We start from the raw sequence: 20,570 nt of genomic DNA, 5'->3' as shown, positions 1-20,570 counted from the left end.
TGCCCTGTACCAGCCCCTAGTTAGGCTGACTTAGGCCTAGTCTGCCGGAGGACCCCCCTATAATACACCGGGCACCTTCTCTCCTTCTCTCTCTTGTGATTTGTGATATTGGGCTTTATAAATAAAGCTGAAGTGAATTAATGTTTATTATTAGGCTCTGACATCTGGTGGCCAAAGTAATTATTTAAAATATAAAAAGCAACACACACCAAGAGGTATAGCGAGGTGCTGATCACTGGCTGAAGACTTGATGATAGAGGACAAGTGTCACACACTCTATATGTATTTCTTTTATTGTGATGATGATGATTCGACCTTCTTCAGGATCAACAATTGAGGCTCAAAGGCTGAAACTTCGTCATCACAATAAATTAAATGCAAATGGAGCAGTGTTAATTTTGACAGCTATTTTAGATTTAGATTAAGTCTTGAGACGAAAATGCTTTTTAGTTTTATTTTTGTCCCTCATAGTTTTAGTCGACAAAAGTTCATGACATTTTGGTCAACTTCTAGTCATTATGTTGTTTGTTTGATCCTATATTCTGGCTGCCGCTCCGTCTCTGATCTGAAAGTTTGGTCATTCTTTGCTGCTGCTCTAACTGCCTCAGGCTTTCCTCGTTTGCACGTGGAAGGGCAGAGGGGTGTGCTCTCTCACCTGCCTCAGGTTTCCGAGGAAGGGCAGAGGGGCCCCAAAACAGAGCCATGACGAAGGCTACAATGTGCTGTACAAAAGGAAAGAGGTTAAAAGAGCACATAAAGTGACGTAGCATATGAGCTGATGTTGTTACCTGGAGGTGGAGCAGATGGTGGATGGTGTGACACCTTGACGAGACACCTGCCAAGCTGCAGACCACTGTTCAAGACCAACAAACATCAAAACCAGTTGTGATTTAGGCTTTTTAGGCACAAGAAGTGGTTACTTCTTACCAAGACGTCGTCGCTTTTCCTGCTGGGATTGCACCCACAAACCAAACCCTCTAACCATAAGTGTGTTTGTAGAAATGTCAACATTTATCTGGTGATCAGATTGATCTAACCAACCTTCAACCATACCACAATGTAAAATAGTGCCTGTTTAGGAGCCTTTGTTATAAGATCTGACCTCTCTCTGGACCTGTAGAGCTTTTTTGTTTATTTTTGTCCAACATTGGAGCTCTGTAGCACAAAGAAATAAGACAGACATTAGTATGAGACATTTATTGTTGGTTTGTGTCTCCACATTTGATTGTTTGTCTGTAATAATATATGACCAGACGTATCGTTCAGATACTGAGACGCCCCCAAACGTTCACAGAAGAGTCCAAACTTTGTAAAGATACTCTCATCTGTATGTCTCTGTCTGTCTGTCTGTCTGTCTGTCTGTCTGTCTGTCCCTCAGCAGATAACAGGATGTGTTTCAGACTGATGCGTTTTTAGCTTTCCATCTTTCCACTTTTAGCCTCACAGGTCCTCCTCCCTCCCCCACCCAGTCTGACCTGCTGGGGGTAAAGATCTGTTGGTGGGACCCTCCTTCCGTCCTCCACCTGCCTCACATCATTTGTGTTTGTTTGATTAGACACAGCCTTAATTTAACCTTTATTTGTTTTTGTGGCACTAACCTGGCAGGAAATGCAGCGATGTCTTCCACTTTTGCTCACCTGGTGGAGCAGGTGTGCCGTGTGCAAAGGTTGTGTCTTGCTGCAGCGACTATGGATTCCAACCTGCACTATCCCTGCAGGAAAAACAGCGACAGGTAGCTAAAAAACATCCACATTTAGTGGCTAAAGCTGTGGTCTGCAGCTCGGGAGGAATCTTACCTTGGTGACACACCATCCCCTCCACCTCCAGATGACAAAGTCAGCTCATACATCACTTAAGAAGCGTTGGTATGATACATATAAAAGGTACAAATGTAATGTATTTGTGGTTTGCAGAAATGTACAACACCAACATTTTCTTCTGGCGACTGGGCTGTAGTTATCGGGTGTCAGCACATTGCTTTGTTCCCCTGTAGTCTCTGGGCAGGTCGGTCAAACACTAACATAGTAAGAAAACTACATTAAAAGAGTGCAGAAACACTAACAAACAGAATCCTCCCCACCCTGAAGCACAGGTTGGTTTAATTTGGGTAATATTTGTGGCTCTGACACATCACATGACCTCTGACCTTTCACGTTTCAGCATAAACAAATGTCAGTTTTGGAGCTTCTGTTGAAACGACTGAGGTCTGCTGATATCTTTCTTACGAGAACCGTAAGCAACACGTTTGCATCTGCACTTTGCGTTTAACACTACATTTTCTTTTTCTCTCTCTGTCCTGTGACTGTTGTGTCACAGTACTCAACCTTTAAACTGTTTGGTGTCTATTTACTGTGTGCTCCCCTGTCACACTGAGACTCCTGTATATGTTATGGTTAAAGATAAAAGTTAAGATAAGGGAAACCCCCGAGCAGACCTCAACACCTCACCAGCTCTGCTAACTTGTTATTACAGCAGAATATTCTGCAGACAATGATGATGCACAGGAGCCGGAGCGCGTCTCCCACCCACGCTGCTCTGTTCTGGAGGAGAATGGGAGGAAGAGGAGTCCAGCAGGGAGGAGGAAGATATCAGACACGCGAGGAGGAAGTGGAGCATCTCTGATCGTCTCTGCTGAAACAACAGTGAACATCTGCACAGCTGCAGTGATGCCGGAGAGGCAGAGGGACGTGCTGATCTTTGTTTAGAAGATGTGACACTCTAAAAACATGAAACATCCGAGGTGACGTGTCTTTAATGATCTCTGAGAACCTCAAATTAGATTTATTTTAAATATATCTATTTACATATTTTTATAAAAATATATTCTATTTATTTCTTGACTGTTGCTGACCTCACTTTTATCTTTCATTTTCTCCCTGATTCTTTTGTCTTCATTTTTTCTGCACATTTTCATACATGTCTTTATCTCTTCATGTATTTTTATTGACATATTTTTCGCAGATTTATTCCCACATTTAAATAAATGTGTAAATACATGTATGATTACATCATAAATAAATAAATACATTTAGAAAAAATATTCTTTTTTGGCAAATTTTTGTCTTTAGTATTTTTACTTTTATTTTCACTTACTATGTGTATTCATTGTAATAATAAGACCAGATTGTGATTTTTTTGTCTTTATTTTTCTACATATATTCATAGATTTATATATCCGTGCATGTATTTATTTATTCACAATTTTTCCACATTTTTTTAAACTTTCTTCCACATTTAAATAAATGTGTAAATGAACAAACACATAAAAAAATGCATAAAAATATATAACTATAAGGATAAATTATGAAACCAATAAATACATAACAAAATGAGGAGAATTAATACAGAAATAAATATATGCAAGAACCAAATTATTTAAAAAATGTCTTTGGCAATTTATTTATTTATTGGCTTAAATTTTGATTAGTCATGCTCATTTAATTATTACTTATTTATGTCATTATATGCAAAGGAAAGAAAGAACGAAAGAAAGAAAAGAAACAGAGCAATTAAACATAATTAAATTTAATTATAGTCAGTGACTGCTGAACATTTGTACAGCATAACATTTAACATGTATGTTCATATTGTCACGTACCCTTTATATACTTTCTGTTTTACCACCTGTTTATCTCTGTATAGATTTATAGCCTCTCATTAAAGGAACATTTCACCCATCAAATGACTGTGTATAAATCAGTTGTGTTGAGTTACCCTGAATTTGTGAGGGAAACTTTTTCTCACAGGCCTCAATGAAAAATAGCAAACACATCCATCCATTTTTAACCACATCCGCAGGGCCAGGTCTTGGGGGCAGCAGGCTGAGCGAAGCACCCCAGATGTCCCTCTCCCCAGTGACTTTCCAGCTCCTCCTGGGGGACCTCAAGACGTCCCCAAGCCACATGAGTGTGTTCTGGGTCTGCCCCGGGGCCTCCTACCAGTGGGACCAGTGCGCAACAAAGGCACCCAGGAGGATCCTGATCAGATGTTGAACAACCTCAACATGAAGGAGCAGCAGCTCTACTCCGTGCTCCCTCCAGATGTCTGACCTCCTTCTCTTGAGGCAGCAACTCTCTCCCAACCCAGAGGGAACAATCCACTGTTCTCCAGCAGAGAATCATGACCTCAGATTTGGAGGTGCTGACTCTCAACCTGACCGCTTCACACTCTGCCTCAAACCGCCCCAGGTCATGCTGGCAGACATATTGATTTATTAATTGATTGACTGATGACTTAAAGCTACAAACAGCCTCAGTGCTGGAGTCTGGCAGGGTCGTAGTCACATTTCACCAAAAGCCTTTCTGTCTAATTTGATGAAGGTCTTTTTGTTTTATCTTCTGTTACCGTGGCAACCGCAGGAACCCCCGCAGTGTCTCTGTACACCAGTGAGATGGCGGCTGACCCCGCCGCTCCGTCGTTGGCCATCCTGAGCTCTGCAGAGGCCGCGGGTCAGCCCTCCGCTCCTCTGATGGTGACGGTCAGCTGTCACCTGACCTCACCTCTGTGCCCTTTGGTCTGAGTCTACCTGCTCAGGATGATGCCTTCATCTGATGCCTTCAACTGATCAGCATTTCTATGTGTCCAATGCTTTGGTTTATGACCAAATACCTGCAGAAGCATTATTCCCTTTTGCCTCAGCTGGACTGTTTACTGCTAATTAGCTAACAATAGCATGCTAACATGCTAAACTAGGATGGGGAACATGGGAAACACTGTAGCCGCTAGACTGCAGGGGCCGGTTGCACTAAGCACCTGAAGTTTGTTCCTTAAGTTTGACACTTTTAGTTTTTCCTTAGCTGAGGAAATAACTTAAGGGTGTTGCACAGAATCTCTTTAAAAGTTTCCATGGTCAAGGACAGACATTAAATCATTCACTGCACTGAAAGAGATCTTACAGCAGTTAAAATTCTGTTTCCATAGAGACCATTTGTTTGCTTGAACGTGCGCTTGTGATAGCCTACCTGTTATCGCTATCTTATCCTTCTCTTGCAGAGACAGGAACTTCACCGCGGTGTTTGAAACTCGGCGAGTGACACGTCACGCTGTTGTTTTGTGTACATGAAATACCTCGCTAATATCCGATTGGATCCCGCTGCATAAAACAGCAGAGCAATCATTACTGTAACGGGGCTGGAAGAGCGCAGCTTTGGAAAGTTAACTGATCCAATAGAGCAAAATCAATTACTCATCATTAAGTGTGTCCATCAGGTTCTCCTGGTCACAGAGCACTCTTCTCAGGACGCCTTCATCTGTCTCATTTATCACCATAAACTCAGCCATGTTGTGAATAAGATGCAGTCAGAGGTACCTTATGTTTTTATCCTTTGGTTGCTGAGGTCCTCTGTGCAACAGCTAAACAAACTTTAAGCAGTTCCTTAAGTGTAAGACCAAGATAAGGAGAAAAACTTAAGGATGTTATGTGCAGCCGAGACCTTAATTCAGATGTAAAGGGACATCTTAACTTTGAGTGCTTTATGCAGCTGCAGAATGTTAGCATGCTGATGTTAGCATTTAGCTCAAAGTACCACTGTGCCTGAATACAGCCTCACAGAGCTGCAGACTCTTCAACCCAGTCGCCAGAAAACATGTTGGCATTGTGTGTTTCTGCAACCATGCTATATTTGTACATTATGGTGTAGCGAGTGTCGTTGAACTCAATGTTTCTTTACGTTACAATGCTGTGGTTAGTGCACGATTTCAGGGCTGCACTCTTGAAAGCTGGCATAGAAAAGGCTCAAGAGTAGCACAGGCTCCTGACCTTGTGTTTTCCAGGCAGTTAAAGACGTGGCATGTGTACAGCCCGTTAATCTACATGTGGAGCAGGTCTTCATCTTCGGAGATCTCCATGTTGCTTTGCTGTGTTTCTACAGTAGCCCAGAATGGACAAACCAAACACTGGCTCTAGAGAAGGACATTCATGTTTTCACACTGGCAGCCCCTTCATGATATGAGTGTTGGAAAAACTTGAAACTGATTTATTCAGTGTTTTTACTGGTTTAAATCAATTGTTTTGGAGAGGAAGAGACCTCTGTGGACAATTCAGCCCCTGATAAAAACCTCCTGAACAAAGAACACTGCAGGAATTCTAACCAGGAGAAGTTTCAGCTGGTTGCAATCCTCAATCCTCACTGCTAAATCCCCCTGAATATGACACACTGGACCTTTAATGTGTGATTAGATTTAGGCACAAAAAACACTTGGTTATGGTTTTGAAAAGGTCGAGTTATGGCCTTAAATATCTGTGGCACTATCCCAACAGGAAACACTGACTGGTCCTTAAATAACACCCTGTTTTGTTTTTTTGTTAAAATGTTGATATGACACATTTGAAACACACACATGTAATGTCTCTGTGGTTTGCATAAACGTACAGTGTCAACATTGTCTTCAGGCAACTGGACCTGATTCTTAATTTTGTGCAGGGAATGAAATTAACACCTGCCACCGGCCAGATGCAGGTAGACTGTTGGCAGTGGCGGTAAAATCATCATGCTGACGGTGAAAAGGCTCAACAGAGACACGTGTTTATTAAGGTCAGCGTATGACTGCATCGATCTACACATTTGAAGGACGCTTGTAACTGAACTGCTGAATGAGAGCAACACTACTGGGCCTTAATCATTCTGACCGACAGTCGAATTTCACTGAGCTCCAACCAATTACCCTCAATAAAAGGACACACACACACACATATTTTACTGTATCAACTGTTCACTGTATTATCTTTACTAGCTCATGCATTAAGTTCACTACCTCAAGTGTCTGTTTCACCTGAAGGATGAGCTCAGTGTGCAGCCAGTGTGAGGTGAAGCTCAAGGCAGAGAGGTGTTGGTGAGTGGTCTGTATGAATTATATGTAGTATAGTAGATCTTATATTTAAACTGTCACCCCTGATAAATGCTGCTCCCCTGAAAGCCATGTCATAGTTAAAACACTGAAATGTATTTTTCTCTGTGTTGATATATTAAACATTTGATTTGCAATATTTACGTTACGTTAAATGAAGTTTAACTTATTTAAATGTTGTCCCTTTATTAAGGACATAGATTTCAAATGAGATGAGGCTGCAGGCAGAAAGAAACATTAATTTTATACCCTGATTTTGATCCTGATGCAGCACTGAATGTGTTCATATTGAACTGCAGATATGTCTCATTATATTGAAAAATGTTCAGGTATTCTGTTTTATATGTTATAAACAGTATGACAATATTGCACTGATTAATGTATGCTTATTAGTATTTAAATGAAATAAAAATAAATAACAAAATACAAGTCAACTGTGTTTTTTGTTTATTTATTTTTTATATAATTTTTTTAAAATTATTTTTTAGGAAATCAAAAATTCACATTCTACAAAAACATCTTTCAAAACACAATTTACAATTCATCCAAAAGCAGAATAAATTTACACAAAATTACAGAGATCAAAAAACAAAACAAGATTGTAAATTATACTGTAATCATAATTAATAATAGTTGTATTGTAAATTTTCTTTTTATTACTTTAATTTTATGGCGGAAATTAGTCTCCATAAAATCAAATAATCCCTCTAAAATAAAACTTGCAGTCCAGTTCCGGTTCCGGTGACTCCGGTCCGTCTGTTATCTCTTCCCCGCGATCCAGAATTCCACTTCCGCGTTTCCCCTCTCACCCTCCGCCTCACTGCGAGACAGGAAGTTGGGATGAAAACAAGAGCGGAAACTGATGTTAGCTTAAAAAAATGGACTAAATTTAAAAGTATCGTCACTGTGTGTTTTTAAGGAGCCTGTAGATGATGTCTAACACGCCGAGGAGCGGAGACATCATCCACCTGAATGTCGGGGGAAAGAGGTGAGGCACCGGGGGGTGTTTGGGGAGTGTCGGCTAACCTCGGCTAGCTCCGGGGATAAAGGGGAGCAGCACCGGGTTAACACTGATTTTAATGAGTTAAAATCATCACAAAGCATTAAACAGTTGGAAGACTATTTAATTAACGTTTCATTAATCAAACAAACTCCACTTTAGTCTAGTTAAAGCCCAAATCTGACGTCATGTGAGCGTCAACTCATTGTGATTTACTACACAAATATAGTTAGCTAATGCTAACGTGTAAATACTATTATCTTAGTATTCCTTGGTCAACACAAGCTCATGATAGACAGCTAAGTTACGTTACCGCAGACAGAGTAACGTTAACCCAAACTGGAGTCACAATGAAGAGTAAGCGCAGTGTCCGATAATGGAAGCAGGGTAAACAAACGTCGAGTTAAGGCGCAACAACGTGAAGTTAGCTCACTGTGTTCTGTGGTAAATACGCACAAGCAAGTGATTAGTAACTTTAGGTCACTGGTGATATTTAAATGGTGTGTAAAGTAACTTTAGCGTGGAAGAGTTTGTGTGAAGTACCGTGTCCGATAATGGAACCAGGGTTGGCATCAGGCTAAGTGCTGGATCAACATTACACAAACAGGATTAAGCTTCTTTAGCTGTTCCGTGTTTTTAAAGCCAGATGTGGTTCAGTGAGAACAGACAGATGTTTAGGAGGTCAGGTGTCTGTTTATCTTTCTGACCTGTGGTGGAAGAAGTATCCAGACCCTTTACTGAAGTAAAAATACTCCACTACAAGTAACAGTGCTGCTTTCAAAACTTTACTTAAGTCAGAGTATTAATTGTGCAGTAAAATGTTCCCTCAGTGTTTTCCTGTTATTATATCAGATGTTTTGTGTTAATATAACTGCTGCATTAATGTGAATGTTGCATTTTACTCCTTTAGATGTTCAAGGTTAAGATTTAAACAAAATAATAAAAACAATAATGAGGATATGAAAACTCTGTAGACGAAGACGAACAGTTAACAATGTCATGTTTGTTTGTTTGCAGGTTCAGCACCTCCCGACAGACGCTGACGTGGGTCCCTGACTCCTTTTTCTCAAGGTCAGTAACAAAACACACACACTACCAACCCTAGTGGCAATCACAATGGTGAATTGTTATTTAAATGAATATATCGTATGAATAAGATGAGTAACGGGGCTTTGGTGGAATTATTTTCAACAATAACAGGATGTCTTTATTGGACGTCACACAATGCTCAATCAGTGACTGAATAAACTAAATGTGAAGCCCTGCTGGTACAGCCAGCCCTGAGCCATGTTCAACACCAAACTCCATGTAAAACTTTTTTTAATGAAATTTTTTTTATGTTGCCCTGACAACTAGCAAACACAGCTGTGAATTGAAATGTAAATTAAGATCCTAAATGACAAAGATGGGTCTGCATAAAAATAACTGCACTTACACAGCAGTTAAACTCAAGATCTTTAGTTTAAACGACAGATCTCGAGCAGTGTGACTGTTAGTTTGATGAAGGAATTCTGTGTTGAATAAGAAGTTGCTTATTTTATTTTTGTGGTATTTTTACCTGGAGTTTAATGTTGTCAAGATGATGACACACACCTTTATTAAATGAAGCTACGGCTGGTTTGTGTTTTGTGTTTCAGTCTTCTGAGCGGGAGGATCTCGACTCTGAAGGATGAAACTGGAGCTGTGAGTACTGCGACTGTCTGCGACTGTGACTCTCTGCGATGATTTATCTGTTGGTTCAGTGCCGTGATCAGACCCTAACATTGTCATCATGTCCCTCCTCTCTCGCCGTAGATCTTCATCGACAGGGACCCCTCTCTGTTTGCCACCATCCTCAACTTCCTGCGGACCAAAGAGCTGTACCCCCGCTCCATCAACGTGCACATGCTCATACACGAGGCCGAGTTCTACGGCATCACGCCGCTGGGTGAGTCACACTGAGACACACTGAGTCACACTGAGACACACTGAGACACACTGAGACACACAGACATACTGAGACACACTGAGACACATTGAGGAGATGTGAGTTAAGAAAACAAAAGTTGTTGCTGCATGATAACTTATCTCATTATCTCAGAAATCAGTCTTTTTTTTTTCTTGAGAATCGTCATAAATGAACCTGTGATCACAAGAAAAAGACTTTTATCATCTCGGGATAATAGTATTAAAAAAGTAATGCTTCTGTAACATCCTCACTGTGTTATATTTAATCCATAACTGTTGAAACTGATGAAAAAAACTGTGTTTTGTTGACAGTGCGTAAGCTGCAGCTGTGTGATGAACTGGATCGATCGTCCTGTGGAAACGTGCTGTTTAACGGCTACCTGCCTCCACCAGGTAAACCACGCTGACGTCACGGCACACCTCGTCCTCACGAGACGGGATTCATGTAAACATATACAGAAATATATCTGCCCAAATCAAACATAAATAAATAAATTATACCTTTTAGAAATTAGTATACCATAAAATGTACCGATATGATATTAGAAATAAATAGACATGAATTAACTGGAAACTGTTTGTTTCCCTTTTTGTTTACTTTGCTTTTTAATTTTTCTCTAATTTATTTTTGGTTATTTTTAAATATATTTATTCATTTTTGAACTTGTTTTTTATTTCTTTTTAAATTTAATTTTTTTTTTGTTAATTTATGTTTTATTTATTTCTGTTTTTCCTTAATAATAAAATAATAAAATAATTCGTATCGTTCCGGCTGGTTTTCAATATCATTCTTCAGACTAATGATGGTGAAAAAATTAAATGAGCCCTGCAGAAACCCTGATTAAGTTTCCATGGTAACGTAGGTCCGACTTATTTAAGCAATTACGGACAAACAAACAATTTAAGGACACGTCTTCCTGTGAGGGTCCGCCCTCTGAATTGAGACGCAGTTTTTTTTGTCTGTTTCACCTTCTTGTGTCCTCACTTCCTGTCTGATTCGTCGCAGTGTATCCAGCGAAGCGCCGTAACCGTCACAGCGTGGCGGGGTCACAGTTCATGGCGGGCCGAGTCGCACCGGCAGAGAGAGCGCCGGTCAGACGCAGCAACACGATGCCCCCCAACCTGGGAAACTCTGGGATACTGGGCAGAGCGAGCACCGAGGAGAGGACGCCTGGAGGTACAGCACATCCCTGCAACATCTGGGCAAATTTTAAGGAAGGATTCTAACAGTACAGAGTTTTCTAATGTGTGTGTGTGTGTGCGCGCGTGTAGGTCAGTTATCAGACACTGGCATGGTTCGGATCATCTGTGGTCATCACAACTGGATCGCTGTGGCCTACGCACAGTTTGTCGTCTGCTACAGGTAAACACTTCATCATCAGGATTGTTTACTACACAAACACTCACAGAAGATCCTGTTCAAATGATATTACAGCACCAACACGACCACAGAGTTAAATTTCAGAGAGAAACTGTATTCGGGATTTAATATCTCAGCCTGTCAGTGTGCAGCCATCGGGCTACGGCGTAGGCTACACGTCTATGCAGAGCCTTCGCCGTAGCCTGACGTGCACCTCCCCAGAAATGTAACAATGTAACAGACAATAAAGCCTCCACAAAAATAGCACTTTAAGTCTTGTGTGTGATTTATCCTGGCTTCATATGAGCAGAGGAAATCTCTGCTAGCTGCTAGGCTAATTTATACAATGTAAAATGCCATAGGCTTGTGCTAATAACGTTAGCATGTTGTATTCATTCAGTCATTTTCAGGAGTCGGATTCTTCCAATTAAACCTTCCTTAATATCAGATCAATAATTTCAGTTGATCAGCTTCATAGTTTTGAATCAGGACCTTCAGAAGCTTGTGAAAAACAAGATGTGTCACATTCAGACGCTGCTTTTTCAGTGTGTTAGATCTATATTTAATCAAAGTATTGGATCAGGATCAATATCCAGTATTAGAAGACTCAGATTTGGACCTTAAACCCTGACGGTCTCTCCTTGTCTCGTTCTCAGGGTGAAGGAGTCCACCGGGTGGCAGCAAGTCTTCACCTCTCCCCGTTTGGACTGGGTGATCGACAGAGTGGCGCTCAACGCCAAGGTGATGGCCGGCTCGCTGGGAGACAACGACAAGATGGTGGCTGTTGCCTCGGGGACGGAGATCATCCTGTGGGCCATCTGCCCGGACGGCAACGGGAACGAAATCGGTGCGAGTTTCTGCACAGTCGTGAATGTTTCAGGATCTTAATACTGTTCCAGTAGCACAGAATTATGTTGTGTCTGACATCATGTCTGTGTTCCCGCAGGCGTCTTCAGCCTGAACGTGCCGGTGGAGGCCCTCTTCTTCGTTGGTAATCAGCTGATCGCCACCAGCCACACGGGGAAGGTCGGGGTTTGGAACGCTGTCACCAAACACTGGCAGGTGGGTGATCAAAGAGCGCAGGCTGCACGCCATCTAACTCGCGTCATTTCCTTGTTCCTGTCATGAAACTATGAAAGAAGGAAAGGACATGACGTCAGTGGTGTCAGTTCTGTTGGAGTCAAATCACAATATAACCCATCATATCTTTGTTGTTTATAAATTGGACAACAAAAATCAACAGCTTCCATTTTTTTGTACTCACTGTTGTCGTGTGATGTTCTTCGTCCTCCGTGTGCAGAATCAGGACGTTGTTCCCATCAGCAGCTACGACACCGCCGGCTCCTTCCTCATCCTGGGCTGCAACAACGGCTCCATCTACTACATAGGTGAGTCCCGACTCACCTGTTGGTTCTCTGTGTACGAACCAATAAAGATGTGATTGAACAGAGGTCGTGATGATTGTTTGTTTGTTTGTTTGTTTGTCAGATGTGCAGAAGTTTCCTCTCAGGATGAAGGATAACGACCTGCTGGTGACGGAGCTGTACAGAGACCCGACAGAAGACGCCATCACTGCCCTCAGTGTCTACCTCACGCCCAAAACTAGTACGTTCAAAATACTGCTGCTCCTTTAATGTACCATTGATACTACCTGTACTAATACTGCTGCTGCTGCTGGTCATGTGATCAGGTGACAGCGGGAACTGGATCGAGATCGCATACGGGACCAGCTCCGGGACGGTTCGAGTCATCGTTCAGCATCCAGAGACAGTCGGCTCAGGGCCGCAGCTCTTCCAGACCTTCTCTGTCCACCGCAGCCCCGTCACCAAGATCATGCTCTCTGAGAAGCACCTCATCTCAGGTACGAGTCTGAGAGACACCTGGGTTTACCTCCACATACTGAACCACCCATTTGTCCCCTCGTCCCTCAGTCCAGGTTCTTCCTCACATTGCTGGTTACTTTGTTTCTAAAATTGTCCACGTCTGTCTATCGTCTGTCAGTTTGTGCCGACAACAACCACGTACGGACGTGGACGGTGACTCGCTTCAGAGGGATGATCTCCACCCAGCCAGGATCAACGCCGCTCACCTCCTTCAAGATCCTCAGCCTGGACGACGTGGACGGACACGGAGGCTGCAGCGCCGGGACAGAGATAGGTAACACACAGACACAACCACACACAGACACGGGGTTAAAGGTCAAAGCTTTATCCAAAGTATCGTCGTAAAATGTGCAGAAAGAGTGATGACTTTTGCTTTTTAAAACTTAATTATCTAGTTTGTCCTCAGACTGTTTAGTCCCGTTTTGTGACCATGGAGCACCAGTGCGACTTGCAGATATTATCACTATATGAACTGGAGAGCTGTTTGTTTGTTTCCAGCTCACACTGAATAAATTTTGTTTTTTAGTAGTCCATAATACTTTAGAGTGATGTAGCCTAAAAATATTACAATATTATTTTTTAGCCGTATCAATCAGCCCTGTGTCGTGTTAAACGTCAGCTCCGTCACGCTTCTTTTGCTTCAGAGATGTCGGGATGTTGTCTGAAATCACACACTGGAACGGCATGACGCCACATCGTTTGGTTCTGTGTAAAATGCAAAGGTGTCAGAAAGAAGGGACTTGATAGCAGCTCTGTAGCACGATCGCTGTGTAACAATGGCTTTAGATAAGGATTGTTTAGGTGGGGTCAGAGGTCACAGCAGGGTGAGGAGGTAACTGTGTGTTTGTGGTTTCAGGTCCGTATGGAGAGAGAGACGACCAGCAGGTGTTCATCCAGAGAGTCGTACCGGACACCGATAAACTCTACGTCAGGCTGTCGTCCAATGGGAAGAGGTGAGTGTGTGTGTGAGTGTGTGAGTGTGTGCACGGTCTTTCATTTAAATGTTCTGAAAAATGTCTACAGAGAAATTAACGAGACAAAAGAAGTCGCAGACTGGAGCCACGACGTGTGAGGAGAACAGAGATGTGACTGGACACTGATGAAGGTGTGTGTGTGTGTGTGTGTGTGTATGTGTGTGTGTGTGTCAGAGTGTGTGAGGTGCGTTCGGTGGACAGCACCTCCATCACAGCCTTCATGGTCCACGAGTGCGAGGGCTCGAGTCGCATCGGCTCTCGGCCCCGTCGCTACCTGTTCAGCGGCCACGGCAACGGCAGCATCCAGATGTGGGACCTGACCACCGCCATGGAGATCGCCGGCAAGGTCGACATCAGAGGTGAGACTGTTCAACAGACAACTTTATCGCTCTCTGATGTCGACACGATCAGTGTCTTTAGTGTTAAAGAACAACATGTGACTGCTGTGAGCTCTGTGATTGGTCAGTGAGTGATGTGGCTCTCATTGGTTGTCTCACAGCGCTGGGCGGGCCAACAGAGGAGGAGCTGCTGGAGCTGTTGGACCAGTGTGACCTGGCTCTGACCAGAACGCCTGACAGCACGCCGAGAGCCTCCACCTGCAGGTACACGTCTGCACTTACATTCATGCTCAGCTCGTGTTGTTGTTGCTGTTGTGTCACGTGACTTCCTGTCCCCGCAGCCTCCACTCTCAGCTCAGTGACGTCCTCAGGGCGGAGCGGCTGCACTCTGCAGGAGGAGGACGAGGAGCTGGAGCTTCGGGTTCGTCAGCTTCACTTTGTGGCAGCCTCCCCCGGCAGCCTCCGCCCCCCGTGCCCCTCACCAAACCTATCCGTGACCCCGCCCACTCCGGGCCGCAGAGCCTCGCCATCCCGGCCTACTCCCACAACTCCACCTCCAACCATAACGCCAGCCCGCGGCCCTCCAGACACCAGGACCGGGACAGGGAGTGGGGGTCTGTGCGCAGGGGGAGCTTTGTGGAGCGCTGCCAGGAGCGCGCCAAAGGTTCAGAGGCGGCGGCGGGCTCTGGGTTCGGGGTTCCAGCAGGGCCAGAGAGCACCAGGCGGAGCTTAGCGGTGTGCACCGAGTTAGAGGCCAGATTCGGCCACAGGACCCCCACCACCTTCTCTGTGTCGCCTGGTTCACGCCACTCCCCAGGAACGCCTTCATCCCTGTCATCACCATCGTCATCTTCGTCACACCACAGGGCCACGCCCACTCCCCCAACAAGCCCTGCCCCCGCAGCTGTGAGCCCAACTCGTTCTCAGGCGCCTGCTTCACCCCGCCGAGGCGCTGCTATGTCTCCTGCTGAAGTCCCAGTGTCCCCTGAGAGCCCGGCGAGTCCGGAGAGCCCCGCTGCCGCCGCCGCCGGCCCGCCCACCAGCCCCAAACCACACATGAACGAGACCAGCTTCTGATTGGCTGTTCAGACCAAGACTCTGCAGACACATGAAGGAGAGCAGCTTCTGATTGGCTGTTCAGACTGAGACTCTGCAGACGGTCAGATGGAACCAACAGAACGTTTGATTGTCTGTCGTCACACTGAGACATGAATGTCTGAACAGTTTGTGGCAGGTTTGTGACGTCTTCAGTAGCCAATCAGCTGCCACACAGAGCTCTGTTGCCATAGTTACCACATGTTGGTTAGCTGTTTCCTGACTTCAGGATCAGGACAAATTAACTAACTAACTTAAGGAGGGAAAATGGTTCATAAACAGCAGAAAAACAAATCAAAGTTCCTACATGATCAATAAATCAATCGACTGTATCGTGAACAGACTCACTCACAGACCTTCAGTCGACCCAACAGCACAAACACAGTTTACAGTGATGGCGACGGCAGATTTACCATAAATATTAGGTCATTTTTTAAATACTGGATCAGAAGTTAACACCGTATTTTATCAGCTGTAGCCGGCGAACGTAATCTAATGTCGTGTGTTAATGCAGGCGTCCTGCGTCTCTGATAGGGATGGGTATTTTAAAAAATGTCCATGTTCGAGGACTCGCAAGAACAAACTCTACTATCAGAATCAGAAGCAGGTTTTCACTTACAAAGAATTTGGGTTTTTTTGTAGCATAAATAAACCTGTGAAGAGCAAGTAAAAATAAGGCGAAGTACTGATAGAAAAGTTATAATAAAGACATGATAAAGATACTTTAAGAAGTACTACAGCAACCACTGTGAAGTGCTGTAAAGTTTAGTTGATTCAAAACACCTAAAACACACATTAAACACACATTAAACACACATTAAACACGGATTAAACGCACATTAAACACACATTAAACATGTCTTAATAGAGACAGTTTCAAACACAAGAACACAAATCAGCTTCACTATAACTCGCAGCATTCACAGACAAACACTTGTCTTTATCTGGACACATTTTCCCCACAAATACAACATGCTAACGTTATTAGCACAAGCCTATGGCATTTTACATTGTATAAATTAGCCTAGCAGCTAGCAGACTTTTCCTCTTCTCCAGGGACAACAGCAACATGTAACAAAGGTAACGGAACATAATTCAGCTCCATTACAACTCACAAGGTTCACTGACAAAACATCTGTCTTATACTAAACACGTTTTCCAAACAAATACAACATGCTAACGTTATTAGCACAAGCCTATGGCATTTTACATTGTATAAATTAGCCTAGCGACCAGGGGAGATTTCCTCTGCTCATATGGTCTGCGGTCTTCCTGTTTCCCTTTTTAAATGATGATTACAGACTACCGCTGCCTGCTCGTGTGTAGAGTTATCTCCTCTCACTCAGGTGCAGAACGTACGTACTGATTGGCCGACAGTGAGGCGATGCAGATGGTTTTGAGGGCACAATCCACATATGAAAAACAGCCACTCTTCATAGTACTATCCCCGCTGACAAAACAGCAACAGGTTGCTAAAAACAATCTGTTATGTAGTTGATTGGTCTCTTACAGTGAGCTGCAGCTCGGCAGGTGTCTCACCAGGTGTCACGCTCCATCTGTTTAGTATTATTAGCATTGCAAGAATTCCTCCTCTTGAGTATTTCAGCTCTTTGGTAGCATTATTTTGAGTCAAGCAGAAGAAGGTCTAATTATTTTTTCCACCGCTGCCAAAGTGTAAACAGGACAGTCTAACTACAGAGCGTTAGCTTTAGCATTAGCTTGCAGTAGCTAGCTACAGCTGCTAGAATACTTCTTCATTTCAGTCGACAGAACATTTTATATTTTAAGGCAAATCTGCTGTTTTTGGATTTATAAACTGTGAGTGCAGAAAAATTGATTGTGAGTGTCTGCGTGGCCAAAGTGACGTCACAGCATCAGGTTCGGCCCTTAACAAGCGCACGGCGGGTATTTATCTGTAGATTTTCTACACCGAACACCGTGCACACACTGCCCCCTACAGTTTGGGAGAATGTGAGAAGAAACTGTCTCGGTGTATAAAAGATCCAAACTTTATCATCATGCTCACGTCCCTGCGGAGAGCATAACTAACGCCTGAGGTGGAGACCAAACCGGAGCTCAAAGGACAGGACGTATTGGACTCCAACTTTATCTTTGTTGCTGCAGCTTTTTTATAACCAACAGAGCAAAAAACAAAGTTTGAGTTTATGTTTTTTCCTGTCGGGACCTTTTTGTATCTGAAGAGTCTGTTAAAAAACAAAAGTTTGTACAGAAACTTTATTTTTGTAATTTTTATGATTGAAATCCGACAGTGATCTTTTTTTCAGAAGGGTTTCTTTTCTCTCTTTGAGTCCTGACTGTAAACTGTCTTCAGTCCGTTCATTTCTTCACAGAGCCGAGCCTGAATGCCTCACGGCCAATCAGGTTTCAGCTCTGTCTGCTTTTGTTCTTTAATTTTCTGTCAGTGCCGCCAAATTCACATCAGACACACGACAGAAGCAAAACAAACCCTTCTGTCACACTTTATTTTATGGCTCCATATTTTTCAAATAATCTCCTGTAAAGAACTTTTTATGTTTTATGGAACAAATGAAAGAAAAATATTCTTTAAAACTCTAAAATTTTAGACACGTTGAATTGTACGTTTCACATTTGTGCATGTTCAGTTACTTGAAGACTCTACGCCTGCAGCTGACAGACATTGATTTAGTAGAATTAAAGTAGTTTTTGCTTCTTTATTCTTCGACTTAATTTATCTGATAGCTTCAGATACTTTGCAGATTATTAACACAAAATATATCAACTAATAAATGATTTATTACCATAGATCGAATTCAGGACTTTTACCTGCAGCAGAGTATTTTTACGTTACTTTTAAATGAGCTAATACATCCATCAGTTTTCATCCTCCTCCACGTCCAGCTTGTATTAATTTAGTTAGTTATATAATTAGGGATTATATACAGCTGTAAACAGAAAACATTATAAATAAAACTGCAGGTTTTCCATCAAACTTTGTGTTGTGTGTTAAAAAGGTTCCACATTGAAACGTTCCTTCCAGGAAACGTAATAATTTTGAAATTATTGAGTCGTATGGATCCATAGAATAAAGTGTTTCCAGCTCTGACTGTTACAGAAAGATGTTTTTTGTCTTTAATGTGATTTATTTCCTGTTGAAACAGTCGTCCACCATCCAAACCTCCATCACTGCTGTTTCCTCCTGTTGTGTTCTTGTATTATTCGTCAGTGTTTCTTTATTCTTTGTCAGGTTTGTTTCACTGTGCTCAGGTTTTCTTTGTACAGGAAGCCGTTTCAGCATTAAACCTTCAGTTTATGTGTTTGTTCATTTGTTCTCTGGTCTGTGATGTTCAGAGTCACACAGATAGTTTGGGTTAAAAGCATTTATTGTTTAAATTGAAATAAATCAGACATAAATTTAAGCCCAAGTTCATTTTCAGGCTGCAGCCAACAGTTATTTGTATTTTCTTTTAATCTGACCAATATTGTCTTTGTAAAGTTTATTTTAAAGTTTTCTTGTTTTTTGTCTGAAAAACAGTTTGAAGCCCAAAATGTAACCAAAATATTTATTTATTTAATATGAAACAGAGAGAAGCTGAAACAAAAGACTACTATGTCATTTTATTTTATTTTATTCTTTCACTTGGAATTGACATTAAAAGGTTATTTGATTATCAAAATAAATACAGATTAATTTCATTTTTTGGTCAGTTAATAGTTTCATGTCAAACCCCCAAATCGTCAATATTAAATACATAAAAAAAATCTTAAAAAAAATAATATTAATAAATTGTGTAAAAATATGACCCAAATTATTAAAACTCAACCAATCATAGCGTAGTGGTTTTTATTATTAATCGTTATAATAACTAAGTTGTTATAAATATAATTTTTAATGCATTATTTACATTTTTCAAAAGTGTGGTGTTATTTCATAATGTCATAGAAAACTGCGTGGGCTAGAAGTGTCTGTCACTTTTCATTAGACCTGAAACGATTACATTAATCAATTAATAATAATAATGATAATAATGATGATGATGCATTTTATTTAAAGGTGCCTATCAGAGCACTCAGGGACACCTGTAAAGACATAGTAAAAAACAAGCAGCCATGTGTCCGTAGATCACGAAGTCAAACAATTCAGTAATATAAGATAATAAGTTAATAAAATAATTATTACAAAAATTTGGCTTTTTTTTTCCAAAAACAGTCGATTTGCTGCTCTTTTTTTTTTCTTCCAAATATTGTATCTGTATATTTTATATTTTGGTTTTGGGATCTTGTGACATTTAATCGACCTAATGAGTAATTTTAATTTCTAATTTTATTTGTGAATTCATTCTTGTCATTTTATTTTTACTCTTACTTGGATTTCCGAGTTTCCCACAGCCTGTGAACGCAGCACTGATGGCTCTGAACTCTTCATGTTTTGTTTTGTGTCTTTAATATTAACGGTCATTAAACAGCTCACGGTGAATGTAGTCAAAGTGTCGCTCCGGCTGATCTCAGGTCAGCACGGAGGAAGGATTTTAATATTTCTGTGTAACGTGTGTTTGATACTAAAGATTGTTTGTTTGTAAACAGACTTTGTATTAAAATAATAAAATAATTGACTCAGTTAACATCATCGTGTTTTTTGTCCCGAGTCATTTAGTTCACCTGAGTCGGCTCGACGTCTTCAGTGGAGTTATTAAAACTAATCAGCAGCCAATAATCAGTCCTGCTCCCTGGCTGTTGCTATGACAACCACTCTAAATGACATTTTAGACCAATTTTACATCACCAACACCGAAGGAAAAGCAAATGTTTACTGGAACATAAAACATGACCTTTTTGTCTCATGGCGGAGACGAGGGTGAAACAGAACTGGGAAGTGCCCGCCGTCTGTGTTTGTCACCTTGTTTCATGTTTAATTTTGTAGAGTCTCCTCATGTGTCATGTCTGGTTTTACTTCCTGTCTCTGTGTGTTTTCCTGCCTGTTTTCTGTCACACCTGTCTCGTCCTTCCCTGTTCCCCAATCTTCCCTTCACACCTGTTCTGTATCAGTCTTTTAATTTGTCCTCCTCCTCCAGCTGTGTCTCGTTCCTGTGATTAGTTTTCTGTGTGTTTAGTTCGTCTGTGCTCGTGGTGTCGATCGCTCCTCTGTTT

The 20,570-nt window shown here is 42.0% G+C and overlaps 1 protein-coding gene across 1 annotated transcript; it reads left to right on the top strand.

Annotated features, from left to right (window-relative positions):
* The first annotated feature begins 7,655 nt into the window (after nt 1-7,655).
* Nucleotides 7,656-20,035, top strand: shkbp1 (SH3KBP1 binding protein 1). Its single transcript, XM_050069011.1, has 17 exons — nt 7,656-7,834; nt 8,864-8,917; nt 9,484-9,529; nt 9,641-9,773; nt 10,106-10,186; nt 10,800-10,970; nt 11,066-11,156; nt 11,810-12,000; nt 12,100-12,215; nt 12,454-12,541; nt 12,642-12,758; nt 12,844-13,014; nt 13,155-13,310; nt 13,893-13,989; nt 14,185-14,369; nt 14,510-14,612; nt 14,690-20,035. The coding sequence occupies exons 1-17, from the start codon at nt 7,776-7,778 to the stop codon at nt 15,423-15,425; spliced, it is 2,595 nt and encodes an 864-aa protein (XP_049924968.1). The 5' UTR covers nt 7,656-7,775; the 3' UTR covers nt 15,426-20,035.
* Nucleotides 20,036-20,570: the final 535 nt, after the last annotated feature.

This window comes from Epinephelus moara, chromosome 2, assembly GCF_006386435.1.
Source record: "Epinephelus moara isolate mb chromosome 2, YSFRI_EMoa_1.0, whole genome shotgun sequence".
Classification (NCBI taxonomy): Eukaryota; Metazoa; Chordata; class Actinopteri; order Perciformes; family Serranidae; genus Epinephelus; species Epinephelus moara.
This window is presented reverse-complemented; position numbering and strand designations above follow the sequence as displayed.

Excerpts from the sequence above, each read along its gene's own strand:
- shkbp1 (XM_050069011.1), top strand. The coding sequence starts at position 7,776 with ATGATGTCTAACACGCCGAGGAGCGGAGACATCATCCACCTGAATGTC. Across the intron at positions 12,216-12,453 it reads CTGTCACCAAACACTGGCAG|AATCAGGACGTTGTTCCCAT; the intron begins GTGGGTGATCAA and ends CTCCGTGTGCAG. Across the intron at positions 13,990-14,184 it reads CTGTCGTCCAATGGGAAGAG|AGTGTGTGAGGTGCGTTCGG; the intron begins GTGAGTGTGTGT and ends TGTGTGTGTCAG.